This window comes from Phaseolus vulgaris, chromosome 2 (assembly GCF_051622355.1).
Source record: "Phaseolus vulgaris cultivar YP4 chromosome 2, ASM5162235v1, whole genome shotgun sequence".
NCBI lineage: Eukaryota > Viridiplantae > Streptophyta > Magnoliopsida > Fabales > Fabaceae > Phaseolus > Phaseolus vulgaris.
In genome coordinates this window covers 34143157-34168354 of record NC_143499.1, presented here as the reverse complement: position 1 = coordinate 34168354, position 25198 = coordinate 34143157, and the positions used below count along the sequence as shown (strand labels likewise).

The following is a 25198-nucleotide window of genomic DNA, read 5'->3' as shown; positions in this document are numbered from 1 at the left end:
TAGTGATGAAGCAAGGCACATATGCCCAAAACGATCAAACCAAAAATGCTTTTACCAAAATGTTAATGTTATTATCAAGTGAAAAAAAAAACTATATATTATAAATTTTAAAAGTACAATTTGAATTACCTATGTTACAAATTATATTACATGAAAAATAAATTATAAGCAAATTAAAAATGCAACGTTATGAAAAAAGAAAATAATTACAAATGCGGTGACTTTAGTTTTTTTAATTATTAAAAAATAAATTTTAAATTTAATTTAATCTAATAAAATTGATTTATAAAATAATATTTATCCTCACTTATATATTATCAAATGTTTTTATCCATACTCAACAAATATATTAATATAAATTTATTTTGTGAAAAGTACAAAATTATAAATAAGGTGATTAGTTTTTAACGAAACTGCAGTAAAAATAAAATAATTTATTTGAGATTATTACCTAACGTGAAAGTAATCACTTCTAGAAATTTAAACTATAAAATATCCTATCATAGGATTATTTATGTGAGTATTAATATTTGTTGTCCATGGTATTAACTAACTGCAGTAGACAAAATTCGAAATGCTCCTTACCAATGAAATCTGGACATTAAAAAGGTATCACATTTAGTATCGGGAATTTGGCTATAAGAAATAAGAAAATAATAAAATAAAGTGACTTCTGTTTTTTCAGTGATTTATTCTTCTTTTATTTTATTTATTGTTATTATTATTATTGTTATTGTTACTATTATTTTAAATTCTGGGTCCCCTCCCCTTCGTTTTCAAATGTCATCATTACAGCGTTCATTTCCAGGCTCATAGCCATTCACGTTACAGGGTAGTGCATTAGGGTTCAGGGTGGAGATCGAGTTTTTCACGGAGTTCTGTCTAAAGCTTGAAGCTTTAATGGTTCTCCGGGTCCAATTGAAACGGGTTTCTTCCCAATTCGTTGATTCCTTGTTACATTGGTTGATTTCCGAAGCTCGATCTCTCCCGCATCGCTGAGGTTTGATTCTTCTGATTCCGGTGAAAATGTCTAGCTCCGTTGCCTGATGTAGGACCTTTACATTTTTGTTGAGAATTTGAATGTGGGTTTGCCTTCCAAATTTGGTCTTGTGGGGAGAGGAGATTGTTGTTGTGTTTGTAGAGAGTGTGGTTGTTGGAGATGAAGAAATCGAAAAGTGATCCTCCTAACCCGCGGAGGTTTAGACTGTCTCACTTTTTGTTTGGCATTGGGGTGTTGTACTTGTTGTTTGTGTCGTGTAAATTTCCACAGTTTTTAAGAATCGTGTCAACGTTAAGTGGGGATGAGAGTTATAATAGGTTGGAGGGGGCAGCTGTTTGGGACTCTGAAGATTCAGATTTGAGCAAGTCTATTGTGAGTTCTGTTTATAGAGATGCATTTCACAGGAGATTGGAAGATAATGGGGACCAGGATGCTCCCTTGAGGCCAAACACGGAGCCAAAAAAGGAGGAAGAGCGTCTTCCGGAGTCTCCGATGCAGATTCCCTCTCGGTATGGTAGGATAACTGGGAAGATAATGCGGGAATTTAAGAGGACCAACGATTTGTCTGTGCTTGAGAAGATGGAGGAGGAGGCATGGATATTGGGGTTGAAGGCTTGGAAGGAAGTAGATAAGGTTGATGAGAAGGAGCCGGTAAAGAGCTCTATCCTTGATGGAAAGCCTGAGTCATGCCCTTCTTGGGTGTCCATGAGTGGGGATGAGTTGATGAAAGGAGATAATTTAATGTTTCTTCCCTGTGGGCTTGCAGCTGGTTCTTCAATCACTGTGGTTGGGACACCTCATTATGCTCACAAGGAGTATGTTCCCCAGCTTTCCAAGAAAAATAAAGGTGGAGGGCTGGTTTCAGTTTCACAATTCATGGTTGAATTGCAGGGGCTTAAGTCAGTGGATGGGGAGGATCCTCCAAAGATCCTCCACTTGAATCCTCGAATAAGGGGAGATTGGAGCAAACGACCGGTAATTGAGCATAATACCTGTTACAGAATGCACTGGGGAGCCTCTCAAAGATGTGACGGTCTGCCATCTGGGGATGAAGAAGAAATGCTTGGTATGATATATCATATTTCATATTGAAGCATGTTATTTAGAGAACAAAAAAGTATTGCAGAATTGAGTACCCCCACTGTCATTATTTAAAATAAAAAGCATTTGATATGATTGTAAATGTGGAATAAGAAAAACCGAACAAATAATGAAAATAGGCGCACCTTACTACTTGGTTATTACGTGTTTAACAGAGCAATAATTTTTACCTTCCCGATTGGTGTATTTTAATAAAGCTGTAAAACTTAAAACATGTAATGGTTATTGCAGTTATATGTTATACTGCTCATATGCATGAACATAGAAATAGCGTCTTATATCTTTCAATTTTTAGTAGTCTTATGAATATTTTTGTTTCACATTTAATGATATTCCAGTTGTTTATTGTGTGAGTCTGGTGATGTATAAATTATATCTGTTTGTATTCTTGTAATTTTTTATTATTTTATTTGGCAGTTGATGGATACAGACGGTGTGAGAAATGGATGCGGAATGACATTATAGACTCTAAAGAGTCCAAGACAACATCATGGTTTAAGCGGTTTATTGGGCGTGAGCAAAAACCAGAAATGACCTGGCCATTCCCTTTAATAGAGGGCAGAATGTTTGTCCTTACACTGCGTGCCGGTGTTGATGGATACCATATTAATATTGGGGGTCGCCATGTAACTTCATTTCCATATCGGACTGTAAGTTTCTTGAGATAATATTAGGTGTTTTCATTTAATGAATGTGCTAAACATCTAGATGGTGTGTAATTGCATATCTAACTTCTTAATGACCGTAATCTGGTGAGATATGTGTTTTTAATTTGTTTTAGTGAGTTCAAAAAGTTTTGGTTAATTTGTTTTGCATATATGATGGTAGATTTAGAATTTTGGTTTACCCTCAACAATTTGTGTTAATGGTAATAGCTCCTGTTATACATCGTGAAGGGTGACTCCCATAGCTTAAACTTTGAGAATACTTGGAATTTATTTCCATTTTTCTATAATCTGCTGCTGTGGTCAGCAGTTTTTCCTGTCTCATGTTTTCTTTCTATTTTATCTCCAGGGATTTACACTTGAGGATGCTACAGGATTGGCAGTTAAAGGGGATCTGGATGTTCATTCAATTTATGCTACTTCTCTTCCAACTTCCCATCCTAGTTTCTCACCTCAAAGGGTACTGGAAATGTCACAGACCTGGAAAGCCAGACCTTTACCAAAACATCCTATTATGCTTTTCATTGGTGTTCTTTCAGCTTCAAATCACTTTGCAGAACGCATGGCAGTTAGAAAGACATGGATGCAATCTGCTGCAATCCAGTCTTCTGATGTAGTAGCACGATTCTTTGTGGCACTGGTAAGGTTTTTATCTTTATTTTTATCTGGCATAGAAGCATATAGTGATTCACTAACGACTTGAGCACAATAGACACCTGATACCAAGAATGTCATAGGGTACAGTAAAAGTTTCATGTACAAAGGAAAAACAACTTTCCTAGGATTATTTCTTGGAAGTTCTAAGGAAAATTGTGTTTAAATCGTGATGGGAAATGATAGAATATCTGGTTTGAGATTCAAGCATTTATTGGTTATCTATTGCAAATAGAATTTGGAGTTACCACATCAGGATTGGTGTTTCAGATATCTGGTATCAAATTCATTCCTTGGGTAAGTGTGTGATCTTTCAAATATATTAAACAAATCAGAAGAAAGCTTGAGCTCTACTATGGGTTTTTTCACTTAACCAACCTACCAAGCATATTAATTATACATATGTTTGGAGTTTAGTGCTATTATTGACATTTGGGTAGTGGAAGGTATGACTTATGTTTACAGTAATCAATGAAATGTGTTTTGGTCTATTAAAGCCTGACTTGGTATGTAGTACTGAATTTAGCTTAGAAAGCAAAAAGAAAAAAACTTAGGACCAAAGTTCCTTACCTATATGCATTGGTCTTGCAAAATCCATTGGCAATGGAACCCATTGACTTTGGTGTGTGACTTAAGCATGCTATGTGAATGGTGTAAGAGACTTTTAGGAGTTAAGATAGCCATCACATTGACTAAGCTAATTTTGGTTGAGTTCCGTGAGGCTATCCTTTTTGAATATGTCTGCAAATACAACTTTTACTCTTCCAATCTTCAGCGCATAGTGTTGCTATAATTCACTTGCAAATGCATTAGACAAGATTGACGTATTAGGTTAATTCATAAATCTTACGTAGTAGCGTTTGATATACTAATCATTCATTTGCCTTTCCACACTCCTAACAACCTAACCTTTTTTGATAATTGGTTCATGGTGTGGTAATAGAGCCTTTACGATCATGTGGTCTACACTGATTTTCTACATTAGGCATAGTGATAGAATCACAAATACACACCAAGATCTTGGATTTTCATAAGATATTTTCTATCCTGAAATGCCTGTTTGAAATATAATGCAATTACTGCAAAGAACATCATTAGTTAAAATTTGTACACGATTAGTTATTGTTATATACTTGAAAGGTGCAATCAATGTGTACATATGAAAATCTGAGTTTTGGGTTTGTTTGGAATTCTTAGATGGTATTGTGTATTTTTGTTTCATGTCTCTCTCCTTTTTAGTAGTGATATTCTGTGGCTAAATTTTCTGTTTTTGTTCCTGTTGTAAACAACAATTATAGAATACAAGGACGGAAGTGAATGCAGTGCTAAAGAAGGAGGCTGCTTACTTTGGTGATATTGTCATTTTGCCCTTTATGGATCGCTATGAGCTTGTTGTGCTTAAAACTGTAGCCATTTGCGAGTATGGGGTGAGTTCAATTCTTTCAGCTACTGAAAACTGCCTCCCCTTCAATTCCTTTAATTCTTTCCTTCAATTGCTTTAACCTGCTTCAACTCTTCAATCTCTTGAGGATATAAGTTAATTTTCATTTATGCAGATTCAGAATGTGACAGCTGCATATGTTATGAAATGTGACGATGATACATTTATTAGGGTGGATACTGTCTTGAAGGAAATTGAGAAGGTGGCCCCAGAAAAGTCCCTTTATATGGGCAATCTCAATCTCTTACATCGGCCTCTAAGAAATGGCAAATGGGCAGTCACTTATGAGGTATTATGATAGTGACAACATACATGCGCTCTGTATGCTTTATTTCTTTTGTTTGTTAATTTTAACAATCAATTTCCAGCTCTCCTCGGAGGTTAAATAGTATATACAGGTATTAGTGTTTTAGTTTCCCGTGCATCCTATTACACCCTCTAATATGTGAGAGTGAGGCTTGTTCATGACACTTGTGTGGGTGATGTTTTTCTTTTTTAACCCAAATAGGGGTCCCTAAAAGGCAGGCTAATACGATTACTACTAGTTACGAGTTATATGCATAGGAGTATAAATATGATTTTGCTATTTCTATTCTTTGATTGGAACCTGTTGGCAGTGTTACTCTACTACACTCTTCTACTTTTCACTGGAACTTTTGCAGTAGCGTTTCATAATTTTATTTACATTTTTTTTATATTGAATTCTCTTTTGCTTAGTTGTTGTGCTTCTCTAAAATATTTGGGACAAGTACAGATAATGCAAGAAATGCTATAAAATGTTCTTTCTTGTTCTGTTATCTGAGGTTTGTGTTTTGTTGTTCCAGGAGTGGCCAGAAGAAGTTTATCCTCCTTATGCTAATGGGCCAGCATATGTAATTTCCAGTGATGTTGTTGCCTTCATCCTATCTCAACACAAGGATAGGAGCCTAAGGGTTAGTCAACCTTCTATTTTCATTTACCTTTGCAGTCTCCCCTCCCCCCTCACTTTCAAGTGCCACATCAATAAATATCATTGATGACTGAAATATATTCTGATGGCAGCTGTTTAAAATGGAGGATGTAAGCATGGGAATGTGGGTTGAGAAATATAACAATACTGTTGCACCTGTCCAGTACTCTCACAACTGGAAGTTTTGTCAGTATGGATGCATGGATGGCTACTTCACTGCACATTACCAATCACCAAGACAGATGATCTGTCTGTGGGACAAATTGTCAAGAGGTCGAGCTCGTTGCTGCAACTTCAGATGACCACAAGTACAACTTTACCTCTTTGACTTGTCACTGTATCTTTGTATTCTTTATACCCTTGAACCCATCTTACTCCACCTAGGTTAATATTTGAAGAAACTACGATGGCCACAAAAGTTATAACAAATTCAATTTGCAAGAAATAGAATTTTGCACAAATGTTTCCCATAGAGAAGAATAAAAGGAACTGAGAGGCATCATACACTACTATGGGGTTGGTCTGGGAGAGGAGTGAAGGGTGAATCACTGTAGTCTTAGAAATTTCCATTCGGTACTTGTGCATACTTCTGGATGAGGGTTAAATTTTGTGGGTATTTTATGCTTCATACCTACCATCCATCGCAGGATCTCTGATGTCATTCACTTATGTGATAGTACAATTCAACAGTTTAATTGCTTATTGCTATTCCAAACAAACTGTTTGGGGAGGGGAGAGTACCTTATTTCATGGCTAAGTTATGTTTACTGAGGGCTTTTAGCAATGAATGAAAGTGTAGTGGTAGAAGTTGTACCTAATACCATGTAGGATTTATTTTTAAATAAATATTTATTTTTTAAATTAAATTTGATTCTTAGTTTTTTTTAGCATCAAGTCCTTTTGTTTTTAAAATTAAACTAATTTCGTCCTTCTCTATGTCTACTTTTATCTTAAATTCTTATTTCCAATTCAAATATTTGGGAATGAATTAGGGAAATAAAATAGTTTTAAAAGTTCAGGTTAGAAATTTAGTAGAAATTTGATAAAAGTTGAGGAATTTTATAAGATGTGGCATTAGGATTTGAAAGAAGAAAATTTGGTTTATCTTTAGGTGAAATCAAGTTTTAGTTAACGAGTCTTGAATAGAAGGTTTAGAATAATTTAATTAATTCAATTTTTAGATTTTCAGAATTTGAAAATTTTTAAGTAGAAGAAACTTGAATATGTGTGTCAACAAATAAGTGAATAACACTAAAAAAATTAAATTGATGTAATACTACTTTAAACAATGAGTTTCTCCACTTAATAAGAAGTAATAGAAATTATTACGGTTAATGATGTGTCTGAAAAATGTACATGTTGTAATTTACTCTTAAATTTATCAAAATTTTATTTGATCTTATAATGAATCGATTCTTCTTCCTTCATACTAGCTCCATACTAAATTATAAACAAAATTAGTTATTTTCATATGGATTAGAAACAGTAGTTAAGTTCATTTAATATTTTTATTTTCGTATATGGAATAAAGTTTTTTCCAAATTCGGCCAATATGCTATTTTTTGTTTAAATTTAGTCAAAGTTTGAGGTTTCTGCATAGGAGAAAGAAGAGAAGTTAGGCTGAGACATTATTTACCTTTTTTTAAATACTGCATCTGATTATTTCATTTAATGATGGGAATGTGGTTATTATGTTATTAATTAATTTTGTTATTTGATACCAGAAATTAAAATTATTAATAAAATAAAAATATAGAAAGTAGAAAACTAAAAAAGTATTTAGAGATTATTCAAAAGAATTTAGGGGTAAAAATGTAAAACCCTTCCATAAATATAATACATATACATCATATACATACTCTATGCTTGCGTATTTGTGATCAAAATTGATTTTGTTTTGATTTGGATTTGTTCACTTATGTAACGCAGTTTAATTTAATTTACCTTAATTATACCTTTCAGTTTAGTTTAAAAATATTATTAAAATTTAATTCAATTCTACAAATGCATTCTGTTCCTCATCAATAAAATAGACAATTTCCTAATGAAGTTTTCTCCTTGAATTTCATATTTGTTTTTTACAATTAGCAAAATTTGTGTTTCACCCACTAGAAAGAATGTTTATGATATACAAAAATTGGATTGACTCTATTTTTATATTTATTTTCTTAGTTTAAGTTCATTAAATTAACTTTATTAAATTTTTGAATTAAGTAGGTATACTAACAAATATATCCCAACTCGGTCTATAAACATTAATATATATTATAATAATAAACTTAATATTAAGAATTTAAATATATAAATTTAGAAACTAATTTATAAGTTTTATTAATAATAACAACTGTTTTAGATATATTTATAGTGTGAAATAAATATAGTAACTAATTATATTTTATCTTTAAAATTAATTTTTATTTAATAATTTTCTTGTAGTAATAATATATTATATTTTGGATTCTAATTTTAATTTTATTGTATATATATATATAAAAAACTATTAAGTTTGCAATTGTCACTATAATTATGAAGACTTATATTAAAAGTTGTGAATCAAGCTATGATTTATTTAAAAGTAATGGCCTGAATAACGAGAGGTAAATTTAACAAGATTTTAATTTCTTAAAATTACTAAATTCTAAACTCTAAGTTATTTGAATTGATTAATTTTTTATATCTATTAAAACAAAGTTAGAAGAAAGGACTTAAGAATTAAGTAATTTTAATCAATTAAAAGTCATTTTAATCTATTAAAACGGAGACAAATTTATAATTTTGAATTTTAAGTAATTTTAATCAATGAATTCATTATTTTAAATGATTAAAATATTCTTCATGGCAAGTCTAACAAATCTAAAAACATTTTAATATATGAAAACACATTTTAACTGAAATATAACTCAACCAAAAATGACTCCAAAACAAATTCAAACGCTCTTTAACATAGTTAATGTTCAAATAAAAATAAAAGAAATACTTCCAACAAGATGACCAAAACCCATTACAAAGACAATATCAAAATACCCTACTTGGGTATATAATCAAATAAGAAGGTTGGAATCAACAAAATCTTCCTTCATTGAGGAGCTTGGAACAAAATACAAATATTTCCCTGTCATCCTTTTCGTATATTATATTCACAAAAAAATTATATTATATTTAATAAAAAATAAATTAGAAGTCTTACCTAATTTTACAAGTTTGGTAAAATTAATTATAATTCGTACATGGCATAAAATACTCAATTAAAAAAGATTAAAATGGTTTATGATAATTATAATTTATTTTTTATTATTAACAATTGTAAAATGTTCTTATTGAAAGAAGAAATAAGTCTTCTTTATGAACTTTATGGACTCTTCGTGCTCTAATTAGTTGTTAAAGACTAAAAAGTAAACCTAAAAAAGAAGTCTTCGATGATTGAGTTAGTAAAAGCTTAAGTAATAATTATAATTGTAAAAAATATGTAGAATGCACAAGAAAGAGAAATTTGAATTGTGTACTAAATTGTTTAAAAGATTTTCACAATATCGTTTCATGAAAATAGTCAGAAAATATTTTAACTTGATAAGATTTTCTTAATATCAACATCTTACGAAATAAGTTGACAAACACATCAATTTTTTTTAAATCTTGTTTATAAAGAACCCTTTTTCTTTTGTGATTTTGTAGGTTAGGGTTTAGGATTTTGTTTGTTCATAACAATTTCCGTCTTCTCTCAATAACTTTTCAAAATACAATAAAAAATAAATTAAATTATGAAATATTATAAAGGATAACTTTTTATTAATATTAATGAGATTCTTGATATTGTTATTAAACATGATGATTTTAAAATATTTAGACGTTTTTATAATTTTTTAACTTTTTAGATTCTAAAATATATTTAGCATATTTTAATAGGTTTATAACAATATATATATATAGTATATGCACCATTGTGACCCATGCTATATTATTTTAATTTAGTTTATCTCCGTATTTATGACCTACATTAAATATTTTCCTTTATTAAGACTGAAAATAAACTTTTTGTACGCTAAGATACATATTTCATATTTAACATACCGAAGAAGATATATTTCATATTTAACATGCAAACTTCTTGTAATAAATTTCTTAGTATAATTTACCAAATTTATAACTTACCAAACTCCTTTTGCATCATCATGAAATAAAATTGATAACTTCTCAAACTTTTATATTATCATAAAACAAAATAAAAACTACCAAGTTAATAAACACAACACTATCGAATACATCATAAAAATAATAATAATACACAAACACTTCTACTTGAAAGACACTTATTATACATATTTTGTTTCTTTCTATATTTTCCTCGTCAAAATTGGCTTACCTCTTTCAATTTCACAGCACTTTCTCACGATAAAAAAGAAATGCTGACCATATAATTAGCAGTATTAAAGATGGTCAAATTAATCATTTTACGAATTAAATTATCAATCAAATTTAAAGTACCTTACCAGTTATTAAAAATTACTGCAGTGTGATGAACATGGTTTTAATCATAGCTCTGAACCCATCTATAGAACTACTATGATATATACGTGGGCGAGCCATATTGGAAACTAAAGCATGTAGAAGAGAACACAATGTGAAATGTGACAAAAATAGAGTTTACTGTCAGCTTCTGAATTCATCACATATGTCCCAGAAAAAAAAGAGTCAAATTCTGCCTCTCTTTCAAGTGTTTTTATCGCTTGCAAACAGAAGGAACTTTGCTTGAATCTGTCCTCCTTTTCTGAGAGTTAAATAAAGATAAAATTAGATTTTAGTGCAATTTAAGTCTGCATATAAACAGCATGTACAAATGATAACCTCAATAATATATTCATATTACAAATGGTAACCAATATCATGTCTTAACGTGGCTTTGGGTAGTAACTATTCGCTGTTCCCATTCAAAGAGATACTATGAAATATACTACTCATTTTGAACTCAGATGTAAGCTAAATTAACCAATTTTTAAGCAAATGAAGTTAGTCAATATCATTTAATTCTACAAATCAAATTTAAAATAAACTTTTTTACCTGAAGTCTTTCACTTAAATTTGAGATCAAAAATTAAAAAAAAAATCATTGAAAATAGAATCTCAGTTAATCCAAGAATAAGAGGGTGAAAGTAGTTAACATTTGATTATATTATAATCCACTAAACCTTTTCATTTTGCTGATTATACTTGTTTATGGCATGTAAACAAGGTCAATAATATATTATAGAACACCCCACTCCTGGCATTTGGTATTTTACAGGGCGGTGACATTTATGTAAATGTTAAAATTAGCGTAAAATTTAACATTATACACAATACATAATAGTGGGAAGAAAGACTAAGAACAAACCTTGTTTTGTTGGTTCTTCAATTGCAAGGGATGAGGATCATTGGGTTTGATTCTGATGTTTTCTATACAACTTCTATTATTTACTCGATGTAGTCTGTGCTTCTGCTTCTTGTACCTTTCACCCTTATCTTTGACCTTTTTTTTCTTCCTCTCGTGATCTCTGGACTGGTTCTCTGCCTTGAGCACTGCATTTGGGAGCCCCTTCTGACCATTGTATAGCACATTGGCATAACATGTCTTTTTAACATGACAATGAAACGTGATTTTGAATTGTTCAGTTTTCTTTAATAAAAGGATCAAACATGCAGCCATAGAAGAGATTAAAAATCTTACAGAAGAAAGGTGGACTGGACTCATTTCCTTCAAATGGAAAGCTTCACTTAGTAAATCCAAGTCAAAAGGGCATAAGGAAGCTTTTTTCTCACTTGGTTCTGGGTTCTGACAGAGCTGATCCAGTTCCATTCCTTCTCCTTTCCTGACTTTTGTGTCACCAACCACATTGCGAAGATAATGTGTCTCGGAAATTGACACTGGAAGTGGCTTCTTGCAGAAGAATTCATAATAGGGCCAAAGCCTATATTGATTTATGAGATCACGAGTACCTCCAAGTTCTCTGTTGCCTAATTCCAAGAAATAACCTTACTTAACAAAATATACTTGAAGAAATATGAATTCCATGCATCCATTGCACGTTTTTAAAAATAGAAAACAAACAGAGGAGCCAAATAAACCAATGTTCTGACATGAATTAATCAGCAGGACCTAATAACAAATACTTATAGCATGACACACCATTTTAATTGTTTTTAATCCCTATGCATATTATATTTAATCAGTTTAGTCCCTACCATCTAAACTCATAGGGACTAAAAGAGATTAAGAATAAAATTTATAAGGACTAAAATAAAAAGGGTGATTAAATATAGGGACAAAAAGGTAGAGTTTGTTTGACTATAAGAACCACTTGAGTAGTTGAACCTAATTATAAAATGAAGCTCTTCTTGAAAATGTTGTTGATGGGTTATTGAGAGCTTGCGGTTCTCCTGAAAATAATTGCAGTTACAAGAATCCCAATATCTTCGTGAATCTTTTGTTTCCCAACCTCATTTTCTCATAGACCCATGTTTGCATAATCTCCTTTACAATCGTTTGATTCTTGAATGAGTTTTTCTTACAATGAAGAAAACAATGCCCAATATTTTTATATGAGCATCTTCAGAGGAAGCTCTACATGTTCTAACCATTTTTGTGATTCTGGTTAACTGATGCTTCAAACAATAAACCCCTCCCACAGTATTTGCAATTGACTTTTCTTGTATCCCCGACAACTGAAACAATATGTTTCCAGTCCACAACAGTCCTCATTCCAGCAGTGCATTTTAGCTGCAGATTCACATGCTCCACTCACTGCCCTTTTGGCAGATATAGAACTATCTTTGCAGCTTGTCACTGCCTCCAACTGGTTCCGTTGAAGCCATTTTATCTTCAATTCACAAATATGTTTGAATGCAGACACTGAGAACAGTCCAACACAAAACAGGGTGTAGAGAGACTGAAAAAGATAGAAGGAAAAGAAGATTTCAAAACCAGAATCAGTAGAAGTGAGAACAGAGGGGTGCAGGCAGCAGCTGTTCTCACTTTTCAGAGCAAAGAAAAGTTGCAGGCAGCAGTGCAGGGTGTAGGCAGCAGCTGTTCTCACTTTTCAGAGCAAAGAAAAGTTGCAGGCAGCAGTGCAGGGTGTAGGTGCGATCAAGGCTGTCAAAACTCAAGAATTTACATAAACTCGTGGAGCTTTCATAAACTCAACTAATAAAGTAGACTCTTTTGCATGGTAAAAAAATAATATTCAAAAACCAATTAATGCCATATAGGCTTAACGAACTAGTCTTACACAAGAATTCAGTATTTCAACTTCTTAATGAAACAAAATAACAAATCACAATAATAAAGTTTAATAAGGTAAAACTAAATAAATGATCAAATTATATATAAATTCAAACAAACATAAGTTATTTAAGTGAAAACATTTTCAAAAGGAGTTCATTTCTTCAAATCATTTAAGTGGTGTTAAAACACAGTCATTGTGAGATCAATGGGGACAAAATTACGGTTGATTTCAAACTCATCAACTCATTTCTCGACTTGAGAATTTATGCAAGTTTACGCAAGTTTACAAAGCTACCAAAGTCTATCCACAAAGTTTGATATAGAATGAACTTGTCTTGTATACGTAGAATCATAAAATCATGAGTTAACTCAAGAATTTTACAACCATGAGTGTGACAGTTGTGGGTGGCAGAACAGGAAAGAACTTATAGGATAGCAGTGAGATGACTCTTACCCAAAAATCAGGCCTCATTGCCTTGCTGGGCATGCTAACACAGGATTGAATGATTTTACAAGCTAACTCACAATCCTAACAATATTGAATTATCTTTTAGGTGATCCGTGAGTAAAAGGAGTGAACATGATTTTATTGTCTATCTAATCCATCAGAGTCAAGAGAAAGCTCTGGCTCCACAACTTCAGAAAATGTTCAGGCGGCAGTAAGTGGTTTTCAATAATGTCTACGTGAAGAGACATTTTTTGAGCTGTCAACATGAAGCATTTTACACCGTTTAATGCAAATCCCTGTCTTTAAAGGTACTAACTAACTACCAAGTAACTTACTTGTGATGCTCCGTGAAAGGGGATTCATTACGAGCACTGCTTCAAAACAGTCTCGGTTATAGATTGACTTAAACTGTTGCTTTTAAGCACTTCCATTTAAGTTTTATAAGGTGAGTCACATCCAAAACCTTAGCAATAATTTATTTTTCATTTCTTATGATTAATCTTACCCTTTTAGCTTTGTGACTTCATTGGGAGGATTTTTGACCTTTGTACTTCTTTGTACTTCTTTCCTTCCAATTTAATAATATTTATTTTTCTATCCAAAATTACTATATGAGAGTACCCAAGGCCAAACACTCTAGAAAACAAGTTAAAATAGATCTGCAAGTCAAAAGATTCAACACAAAAATAATATCTATGTCACTTTACCTAAACATCTAATTCCAGTTTTTAGATAGCCTATTTCTACACACGATTTAGCTCATCCTCAAGAAAGAAAAACATAAGAACAGAGAAAATATGTCTACTGGTGTGCAATAATGAATTAGTAATCTTATTCTCTTTGCAATCAGTGACAGAGAGTTATCTTGCCTGAAGATAATTACATCGCAAATTTAAGACATGGAAAATGTCAGCACTAACAGTTTTTCTTTAATTTTTGAAAAGATAATGAAATTAGTCTGATGAGTTGTTCAGAAGAGGAGTATAACTAGAAAGGGGAGAGCTGGGAAAAGACATTCAAACTTTACTAAGTTTTTACTAGAAAATAAAGAACAATCAGTCATACTAGCTTTCACATAACAGCCATACATGCGTAGTAACAAGGAAGGGAATGTGGGAATCGGCAACAAGTTTATCAAAGAACCCACTGAGGATAAATAATAAATTAACATACATAATAGAGCCTGAACACACATTATCTACTCATCAGTGACCTAATGTCAAAAGAAAGGTGGGCCATTCACACTTATAAATATTAGAGCAAACCCTCAACAGGGATTTTACACATGACCATCTCATGATCATAAGATCCATTAAGCTCCATTTGATATATCACTGACTTTAAACCTCACGAAATTCTCCATTCGTGCGGCTCCAATAAACAGTGAACCACGAAATCAGGGAAGTTCTTCTGTAAACAAGTTCTGTGGTACAGAAAGTGCTGGTAACTACCAATCTTCTGTTTTTAAAATCCATTGGTATAAAAGGAATTATAAAAGAAATCTAATGGGTATGCTCCACAGTAAACCATACGCTTTCACAGGCTTCCAGCTCAACTATTCTAACAAAGTAATCACAAGAACAACAGAAAAATCCAGTTTTCAGTTATTTTTCACATCCACATTATCAATAAAAGTAGAAAAACAAACAATCAATAAGGTACATGTGAAGTTCTTACCCCTTCCAAAACTTTTGTCTTCAAGATCCATCTTTCGGATGACCTCACAACATGCACATCAAGTGCATCTACCAGTCATAATTAACAAATACATCCACCACCTACTGGAAGTTACTGCCAGAAAATATAGACAAGTGAGTAAGTTTCTAAGCACTGAAACTGTACACCCTTAACAAAATCTGAGACTATAGTACCGTATCTAACACATACATGACATCTCTTGAAATATGTAAAAGCATGCATCAATCTATCTCAAACAATAAACCCACCTGAGAAAACGTTCCATCTCAAAAAAAGATCCACCCCAATAACTAAATGCATTATCATCTAATAAAGTTAAAAACTTTACACCTTCAGAGTGAATTAAAACCGAAGGGGCAACAGATGTAAATCCGATTAAATACCCTTCGCCAAACAAAGCTCGGGAAATGAACAGAGGAAAATACCTGAGAACAAAGCAGAGAGAGAGAGAGAGAGAGAGAGAGAGAGAGAGAGAGAGAGAGAGAGAGATAGGGTTCAAGATAGTGTAGGTTATTGTTGCAAATTTTAAACACACTAAAAGTTCCCAACATTTCATTTTGTATTAAAAATAAAAGATAAAAAGAAAACCTTACAAATGGAAATCAGAAACAGCAGAAAAACATAAAAAAAAAATCCAGCTGGCACTGATTGAAAAAAAAAGAAGTACAAAGGTATGAAACGTATAGAGATAACACTGTATTTTTTTCCATGCTTGAATTTGCTTTATCTTTTAAAAAACAGAAATTGAAGAAATATTTTATTTTTTAAATTATTTATTTGATCATTTATATAAATAATTAAATTAAATTAATTAAATAATTAATATATATTTTATTGTTAATAAATTTATGAATTTGAAAAAAGTTAATCATTATCAATATTAATAGTAGTACTAATTCAATTTTATTTAAATATAAATTATTAAATGTTGTAACAGTCTAAAATAAATATTAAAATTAAAAGAATATTAAATGTTGTTGTTAAATTTTATTTTGAACAAAAGTTATTATTATTAGTATAAAATAAATTTGAGTAATGATAATTAATATTAATTATTCATTTAAAATATTAAATTTTGTTATGTTTTATTATTTAAATTTATTATTATTAATAGAAGTAAATTCTGTAATTGATCATTTATAGAAAAATAATTTAAATATTTTTTATCAATAATTAAAACATGGATGCTATGTAGATAAGAGTTAAATGAAATAGAAAAGATATAAAATAGTTCAATTATGTTTATTGTTTTTTATAGCACAAGTTTTGTGTTATGTCCTGCAACATTTGGACTACATAGTCATCAATTTTTTAGTTAACTAGTTTATGGATGACCTTATTATATTGTAAACTTGAATATAAAAATATTAAGATTATCACTAATATTTGTGAGAGATTAAGATTCCCAAATCCTAAATTTAAAAAATTAAGATTAAAACAAGTTTTCTTATTAAGAAAGAACTGAATATTAGTATTATATTTTTGTGACTTTTTTCTAGTCTATATAATATTATTTGTGTAACTTTCTAAGATATGTCAACTAAGGTACAAGATATGTCAATTAAGGTAGATGTACGGGGGAACATATTTTTTCTAGTCGAAAATAGTTATATTTGATATAATAACTATTAAGATTATTATTAATGGTCGCATAATGGATATTGTAATCATTAAGATTATCACTAATATCTCACCCAATACAACCATTAAAATAAATTATTACTTTGATTGAAGTGACATAATTGGAATTTTGAGAAGACTTTGCCTTAGGTTATGATATTAAGAGAGAAGGAGATAATGTGAACTTGAATGTTGAACTAGATTCATAATTTTAGTTTTCTTTTATGCTTTTATGGAATGCAATTTCTAATTTATTTTTTTCACATCTAGTTTATTCAATGTCATCAATGCACGAAGAAGACAATTATTCAGTCTCAAAACCAATTGAGCATGTGGTTTATACTCTACCAACTATCTCTAGCTCTACAAATGTGAGACCTCCTTGCCATGAGGGAAGGAAAAATCATTTAGAAGCTTGGAATCATTTTATTAAACTAGAATTTAAGTCGGATAAGAGAGCTTAGTGCAAGTATTCTGATATTCTTATTCGATGATACGAGAAAGGAACAAGTTCAATGTGTAATCATGTGTTGAGATGTCCAAATAACACCAATAAAGAAGAAAAAAGAGGTAAAAAGCAAGTGCATCTTCAACAATTGACGGAAATATTAACTCTCCTTCTTATAATAGATTTGACCAAGAATTTTGTCAAGAAGAATTGATAAAAATGTTTGTGGAAGTTGAACTTCCCTTACAATTTGTAGAGCATCTTGCTTTTGGGAGGTATTCAAATGAGTTGCAACTAAGATTTAAGATCCATTCACACTATACCTTATCACATAATATTGTATCATTATGGAATGCAAAAGAGGTATACTTGAATAAGTTTCTTTCTCAACATTGTTAGAGAGTTTGTCTCACTACTGAGACATGGACCTCATCTTAAAATAAAAGTTATATGTATTTGACAACCCACTTCATTGATAATAAATGGAATTTGCACAAAAAGATTTTGAATTTTCGCCAAGTAATAAGTCATACAGGAGAGGCCATGGCTAAATTTGTTGAGTCATGCTTGCATGAATGGGGTTTGAATCGTGTTTTGGCCTTGACAATAGATAATGCTACATCAAATGACATTGGATTCAACACTTGAAGAAAATACTAGTATCTTGGAATAACTTGGTTTTGAAAGGTGACTATATCCATATGTGTTATTGTGCACATATTTTGAACTTAATTGTGAGTAGTGGGCTAAAAGAGATTGACAACTCTGTTTTAAGAATTCATGCTGCAATGAAATATATTATATCATTTCCTTCTAGATTTATGAAATTTAAAGAGTATGTTAAAAAAATAAAACATTGAATATAAGGGTCACATCTGTTTGGATGTTGAAACTAGGTGAAATTCAACTTATTTGATGTTAGATGTTGCTTTGAAGAATAAAAAGGTATTTGATGAGCTTGAGTTTCGTGATACAAAATATGCTACTGAGTTAGGAAAGATTATTGGTTTGTCTTCTTACGAAATTGGGAGTATGTTGAGTTTATTCTACTTTTTTCTGAGTATTTTTTTATGAAGCTACTTTGTGCATCTCCGATACCTTTTATGTTACTAGTAATATGTACATGTTAGAGGTGGTGAGAATTTGGAACGTGATCAATCATTTGCTTAAGTCCAACAGTGCAAAAAATGCTACATATAAGATGGATGAAAAAATGAGAAATATTGGGGTGAACCCAACAAGTTCAATATGTTGTTGGTAATTGTTGTTGTCTTAGATCCTATAGATACAAAATGAGATATATGAATTGGACAATTGATCAACTTTTTTATTCATAAAAGACAAATAACTGTGTGTTAAAGTCAATATTATATATTTCTTTGAAGTTGTTGTTTGATGAATATATGAGTCAAAAAGGGGGAGATGAAAACGACACACAACAAATACATGCAAAGATACCTAGTTATAAGAATAATCCATATGGTTGAAATAATTTTTTGCAAACAACAAGGTTAACCTCTTCAAACAAACACGAGCTTCAAAAATATTTAGAGAAAGAGTTTGATACAAGTGCAAATTTGAATATTCTAGATTGGTGGAAAATTAATTCATGTAGAATTTCAGTCATTTCAAACATAGCGCGATAATTGTTAGTTATGCATATTTCTACAATAGCATTTGAGTCCGCGTTTAGCACAGGAGGAAGAGGACTTAATCCATATTGTAGTTCGTTATCACGTCAAAAGGTGGAGGGACTTATTTGTACACAAAATGGGCTAAAAGATGCACCTTTACCATCATTGTTAGACTATGATTTTGAAGAGTTTCAATGTGTTGACCAAGGTATCTTGATGTTTCAATTATGTGTTAATGTTACAATTAAATATGTATTAAGTAATGATAAGTTTTTCATTTCTTATAGAGTTGGTTTTTCAACAAAATGTTGGCAGATCAACCACAATTTCTCTTAAATGGTATGTTTGTTTCATAACCACAACTTGATTTTGAATCACAAAAAGTAAATAAGTTAATTTTTCTTTGATTATTTTTAATTTTTATTTTTGGTGTTGCATACAGGTTGCAAAAATGGACTTCTTAGTCCTTGGAAGCATGAAGTCTTGTGAAAAATATGCAAATATCCAAGTAATGTGAATTTATTTATAATACATGAAATATTTCAAGGTTGGAGTGGAGAGAAGAGAATACATAAAGATAACACATGTATTAAATTTGTTTGTTATTGTTCTTTTCTAAGGGTTTAATTATAATTTATTATACTCTTAACTGCTTTGATGCTTTGCAGATATTTATTCAAATGCGATACCCTCTTCATCTGCATCTAAAAGCTTAGGGAGGGAGTTAGGATTTATATCTCCAATCTTTGCAGCCTTGTTTAATGGGCTTTGAAGTTCATTCTTTGAAGAAACTTATGTTCTATTTAGTTTTTTTCACCAGATGCATGCTGATGACTCTAGGCAAGATTATTATGGTGTAGTCCCAGGACTTTACATTATCAGAAATATTTCTAACCAGGACTCTATTCACAATTGCTGTTCGGATTTCCCTATATGTACAGTGAAACATGTATATATATATATATATATATATATATATATATATATATATATCAAATCAGATACTCATAATACATGAAGAAAAGTGCATCCGGGTGATCTTTAGGTAGGTTGTTGATATAAAGGTTGAAACGTAACAGGTCTTCCTTGGAAACTGTTTCAGCATCAACAACATCTTCATTACAAGTGAGTACCCATAGATCCTCAGAATTAACTCTCCTTAAGCTGCCACGGCAAAAAGGGCAAGACTCTGACAGTTTGTTCCTACAGGTTGGAAAGAACAGCATAAGAGTGTTACAATTGATTATATACCAATTTGAACATTCAGTTGGATATTTAATGTGAATACATACCACTTGTGGTAGCATTTGATACACATGGCATGACAGCAATTGGGTAAAACCATTTTGGTGCAAGGCTCCAAGCATATCCCACATTCATCTTCTCTTTCCAAATCGACATTGATTGGTTTTGCTTCTCCTTCAATCACTTTCTTGCCATATCTTGAGCCATCTACGCTGGAATGTCCTTTCTTACAAATGTCTAATTTCTCCATGCTACCATGAAGTCTTTGAAGAGATGGCAGAATAATAGCTAAAGTTCATTTTTTGACCCCAGAAAACAGTGAGAAATAATCAGTAAAACCAGCCATAAAAATGATCATTTTTTTAGGCCGAAAGAACTAAAATAATAGTTGCTTTTGAAACACGCACCATAAAAGTCCCTGATGGTTGCTTTCCTTCCATGAGAAGTCATATTTGATCTACCATCATTGTGTACCTTCGGTAAAATAAAACAGAAGAGCAACACCAATGACAAATGAAAAACAGGGTCATTTCATTTATAAATAAACTTCAGAATCCTATACCAAAACAAAACAAAATTTATGCAATCAAAAGCTTATTATAAGAAGGCTAAAGGATTCACTTGGTCTCCATAGTTGTCCCTTTTTAAGTTCTAGTCTCTGTCCTAAAAATAGTAGGTTTTATATCACCATCAGAAAGTTTTATAGCGGTTTTACAATTTAACTTCAGTTTATGTTTAGGGACTAAATTTACAATTTTTTCGGAAGAGAACCAAAATTTTAAATAGAGACAAGACAACTACAGCAACCAAGTGAATATAGAGTTTAACATTCCAAGAATAGGTGCTGTGCTTACCTTGTATACAACTATGTGGAAGAGGTCAAGATATCTGAGTAGAAAGCATGTACAAGAAAAATCCATCCACTGTAGCAACAACAGAAAGAGAGGAGCCAAATGGTCGTAAGCCAATTTCATTTGGAGAAGAGTCCCACCCTTGGCTCTGGTTATTTCAGCAGCCCTAGAGAGCACAGACCCAGTATTGAAATTCAGAGGGGTACACAGCACAAAAGTAAGAAACAAAACACACCCACTCCCACACATAAACACATAGTATTTCATATTCATTGTCCAAAACAAGAAATTTCACAATCAAATTAATCATCAAACACCAGTCTGAGACACAAATTCAATGAAAAAGCACATATTTTTCCCACTTCATTAAGCACAACAAATCAATTAAACGCCCCCATTTCAAGTCGTAAAGCATTTACTCAAGTCAAAACTTGTTCTCTACACGCAACCCCATTTTTTTTCAGTTTCATAAAATAAACGAAAGCACAGATAAGGTGTTAAAGTGAGGAGATAAAGAAGAGGTGAAGAGAAATGAAACTAACAAAGCATTTGCGTGGTGTATATCAGCCTCGAGCAGTTTGAGGGAATCCGAGTAAGGTAACCGGGAAAGCTGGTATGCCATCACTTCCATCTTTCTTCCCAATTACTTGTTTTCAGAGGAGAAACTAAAAATCAAAAGGGTCTGAGAAGAGAGCAAAAACTCCTCACTTCCTTCAGTCCCAGTAGGGCTGTAGTAATCTGAACCCAATTGCTGAGGATGAGGGAACAGAAAAAAGGCTTTTGATTTGGCAGTTTGTTCAATTTTGCATGCTTGTTTTGTGGTGGGTGACACAGTTTTGGTGGTGGAAGGAGAGAACGAAGGATGAATAGGTAACGGTGAAACCGATTGTGTTCTTACAATGTGATGTGTTGCGTTTTGTTGTGTTCTGTGATTACGTGGAATGCTGAGTCATGATGTAACTAGACAGACACGAGTAATGAAATAACAGATAACAGAGTGTTCGCTATTATATTTAGTATTTCTTTGCCCCTCTTATTTAGTCATTGTTTCTTTTAGATATTTTTTTATTATGCAGGGTATTATTTAAAATTTAGAATTTTATATTTATGTGGTAGTAATATATCTTAATGAAAAAATCTTATAAAATTCAGATTTTAAATCTACGTGTCTTAGGATAAGACTTGAACAAAAATATTATAGATCCAAAATATATACATTATTTTTGTGTGCATTTTTTCTATTCTTTTTAATTTTTATCATATTAAATAAATTTTATAAACCTCTTGTGCGAATACTTTTGTGGAAAGCATGGAAAATAATTTCAAAAAGCATTATTTAAAAAATATTTTGATAAAACTAAACCAAAAATGAATTTTAAAATCATGAAATATGTTATCTTAACTAAACCCGCTATTTTATTGTTGAAGTCTTGAAAAACTAAACATTTGACGTTTATTTACTACCAATGAGTCTGGAGCGAGTTTTCTTATCTAATAATGCATGAGAATCTTTTATTAAATTTAAAGGATAAAATATATAAAAATGTCAGTCTCACTTTAAAGATAATATACTTTAAAGATAATATACTTTAAAGTTAATCATTTAATATTCATCAAATTTCGATATAGTATTAATTATTGTTTTAAATTACAAAAAATAATAACCGAGAAAAACCAAACGATACAATGTATACAGAAATTATAAATAATTTTAACTATAAATAAAATATTAATTATTTTTATTACATTTATAGATAAAGCAATAAAAAGTATTATATATAAAATGCAATATACTACCAGGAGAGAGTGCTAATCATGGATAAACTTCTTTGTAAGGTATTTTTAAAAATAAAAATTAGGAAAAATGAAACTAACTCCTTTATAACTTAAAATTTATTTATGCATAAATTAAGAAAAATGACCATATGCAAAATTTCTATATGTTAATAAATACATCACTTAAATTTAATTAATAAAAATTAATTTTATTTTTTTTAAAAGAATTTGTGAAAGTTCATTTAATTTCAATTTCGCTTTATTGTTTTGAATGTTTTTAAATTTGTTTTAAAAGTCAATATAATATTATTTTTCATCAAATTTATGGTGATAATGGTACTAGCATCCTTCATTACTCATATCATATATTTTATTATTATCAATTTGACAGATAAAGTTATATTGGCACATTTAAAAAAATGATTAAATTAAAATATTTTTTAAAAATAGATAAAATATAAAAAAAAAAATCATTCCTAATAAAAGAAGAAAAAGCTATTGAACCAATTTGTTTAAAAAAATTAGGAAATATCTTCATATGAATCAGTCGTTCACTCTGCTCCTAACCCAATTGAATTAGTTTTTTTTTTAAATGGTATGGTTAGAGGAATTATATAATTACAGTCAAACCATATTTAATTAAGATATGCACATGTAACACATTAGGTGAAGAATAAAAGTATATATTATATCAATTCGTTTAAAAAATATTATGGACTTCAACTAGTTTCTGTGAATGAGTTGAAGTTGAAGATGAAGAAATATTAAATACATCATTTTCTTGCTTTTAAAATTATGCATCTTATTCTGATTTCCGTGGCTCAATATGTTATCACTTTTGAAGCACATAATTAAATATTTTTTTGACAAAAAACCTATTATTATTGCATTAGTATTCACATAACGTGTTCTATTAGAAAATACATCAAAATATGATCGAATCACCAATGAAGATTCTGGATAATAAAAATAATTACTCTACAATCTATCCATAGCAATATTTATATACAAGAAAAGTATACTGGAAAAGTTTTAATGGTTTTAATGTTACTGGTGTGGTATTTGCATAAATAGACAAATAAAAATATGTTTCTACAACAGTACTAATTAAAGTAATTATTATATATAATATATAATTAGATTTAATAAAAACTAACCATTATAGTAACTGATATATATATATATATATAATTTTAAAATATAAATGAGTATTAATATAATATGTTGAAATCAATACACACGTTTACACCGAATAGAATAAATTATGCCTTAATTTATACTCTTAATAAGCACTTTCAATTTTTTTTAGTGTATATAAAAAAAAAAATCTTGATTTTTATTTATTAGTATTGATTACAATGGTGAATTTAAATATGCATATACATAAAATACTATTTTAACTATTAACTTAGCGGTGTTATTTAAACAAACTTGCCCTTAACTTTTTGGTGGGTAAGAAAGAATGTGTATTTAAATTGTCATTGTCCTTTATTTCTAAGCGATGTAGAACTATATTGACCGTACTGAAACAATTTTTTGTTTTAATATGAGTTACAATTTTATAATAAACCATTCATATAATTTATGACATAAATTGTGTCGAATAATTCAGAACAAATTACATATGTAAATCACATATATTTCATGAACTAAGAAAAATAATCTTATGTAAATAACATAAGTTCAATAATAAAATCTAAAACATAAAAGAGTAAATTAAATCATTTTTTTTAAAGTCCTACTTAGTTAACCATGTTTTTCAATTGATAACATGTTTTTCTTTCTACTAATGACTTATCAAGTAATATGATATTTCAAACTCACTCTCAATTATCATTTTAATATTTGTAGTCTTTAAGAATATAATATGTGGTTCTTCACTTATATGTTCAAATGTGGAATGTTATCCATTTTTTATATTTGATTCTAAAAGAGGCAAGTTGTCAACAACATTAAAATTTGATTGTATCTCAACTGCTGACTTATGAGCTTGGACAAATTGTAATAATGAACTTATGTATCTCCTTTTTAATCCTCAACTACATAAACTAGCATGTTTGCATGAATGTGCTTCGTATGTTAAAATAACAAATGATGAAATATGCAAGTATTTTGTCTGTTAGACGATATAATACTATATAGTTTAGTTTCTATGTTTGATAAACACTCACATGCTTAAACAATATGTGCATAATTTAAGTTAACATTGTACTTCATAAATATATATACATTTAATTTAATTTATATTGTAGGAAATGTTTGTTACCTTCATTGACCAATATGACACCCTTTAAAGATTTATCTCACATTAATGATATCTTGAAACTTGAACTAAAATTGTTTTGTCTCACCAACTCCCTGGTGCTTCCATTGTCAAATATGGAAATGACTATCTGCTTAGTCTTGATCTATG

The 25198-nt window shown here is 30.5% G+C and overlaps 3 protein-coding genes across 5 annotated transcripts; 1 reads left to right on the top strand and 2 right to left on the bottom strand.

Moving 5' to 3' along the window:
• The first annotated feature begins 576 nt into the window (after positions 1-576).
• LOC137811589 (hydroxyproline O-galactosyltransferase GALT2) lies at positions 577-6697 on the top strand. The gene is made up of 7 exons (XM_068613382.2): positions 577-2066; positions 2519-2751; positions 3116-3406; positions 4719-4847; positions 4977-5150; positions 5686-5793; positions 5903-6697. The coding sequence occupies exons 1-7, from the start codon at positions 1160-1162 to the stop codon at positions 6110-6112; spliced, it is 2052 nt and encodes a 683-aa protein (XP_068469483.1). The 5' UTR covers positions 577-1159; the 3' UTR covers positions 6113-6697.
• Positions 6698-10270: 3573 nt separating this feature from the next.
• Positions 10271-15747, bottom strand: LOC137811587 (putative mediator of RNA polymerase II transcription subunit 19b). 3 transcript variants are annotated; one of them, XM_068613380.2, is made up of 5 exons: positions 15637-15747; positions 15191-15304; positions 11512-11798; positions 11179-11415; positions 10271-10575 (listed from the first exon to the last, which is right to left on the bottom strand). In XM_068613380.2, the coding sequence occupies exons 2-5, from the start codon at positions 15219-15221 to the stop codon at positions 10528-10530; spliced, it is 603 nt and encodes a 200-aa protein (XP_068469481.1). In that variant the 5' UTR covers positions 15222-15304; positions 15637-15747; the 3' UTR covers positions 10271-10527. The 3 variants fall into 3 exon arrangements, with proteins under 3 accessions (XP_068469481.1, XP_068469482.1, XP_090154773.1); XM_068613381.1 differs by having other exon boundaries at positions 15460-15644; XM_090298647.1 differs by lacking the exons at positions 15191-15304; positions 15637-15747 and adding an exon at positions 12420-12657.
• A 3787-nt stretch (positions 15748-19534) lies between these two features.
• Positions 19535-21931, bottom strand: LOC137811586 (E3 ubiquitin-protein ligase AIRP2). Its single transcript, XM_068613378.2, has 5 exons — positions 21552-21931; positions 21013-21175; positions 20566-20632; positions 20206-20446; positions 19535-20116 (listed from the first exon to the last, which is right to left on the bottom strand). The coding sequence occupies exons 1-5, from the start codon at positions 21638-21640 to the stop codon at positions 19906-19908; spliced, it is 771 nt and encodes a 256-aa protein (XP_068469479.1). The 5' UTR covers positions 21641-21931; the 3' UTR covers positions 19535-19905.
• Positions 21932-25198: the final 3267 nt, after the last annotated feature.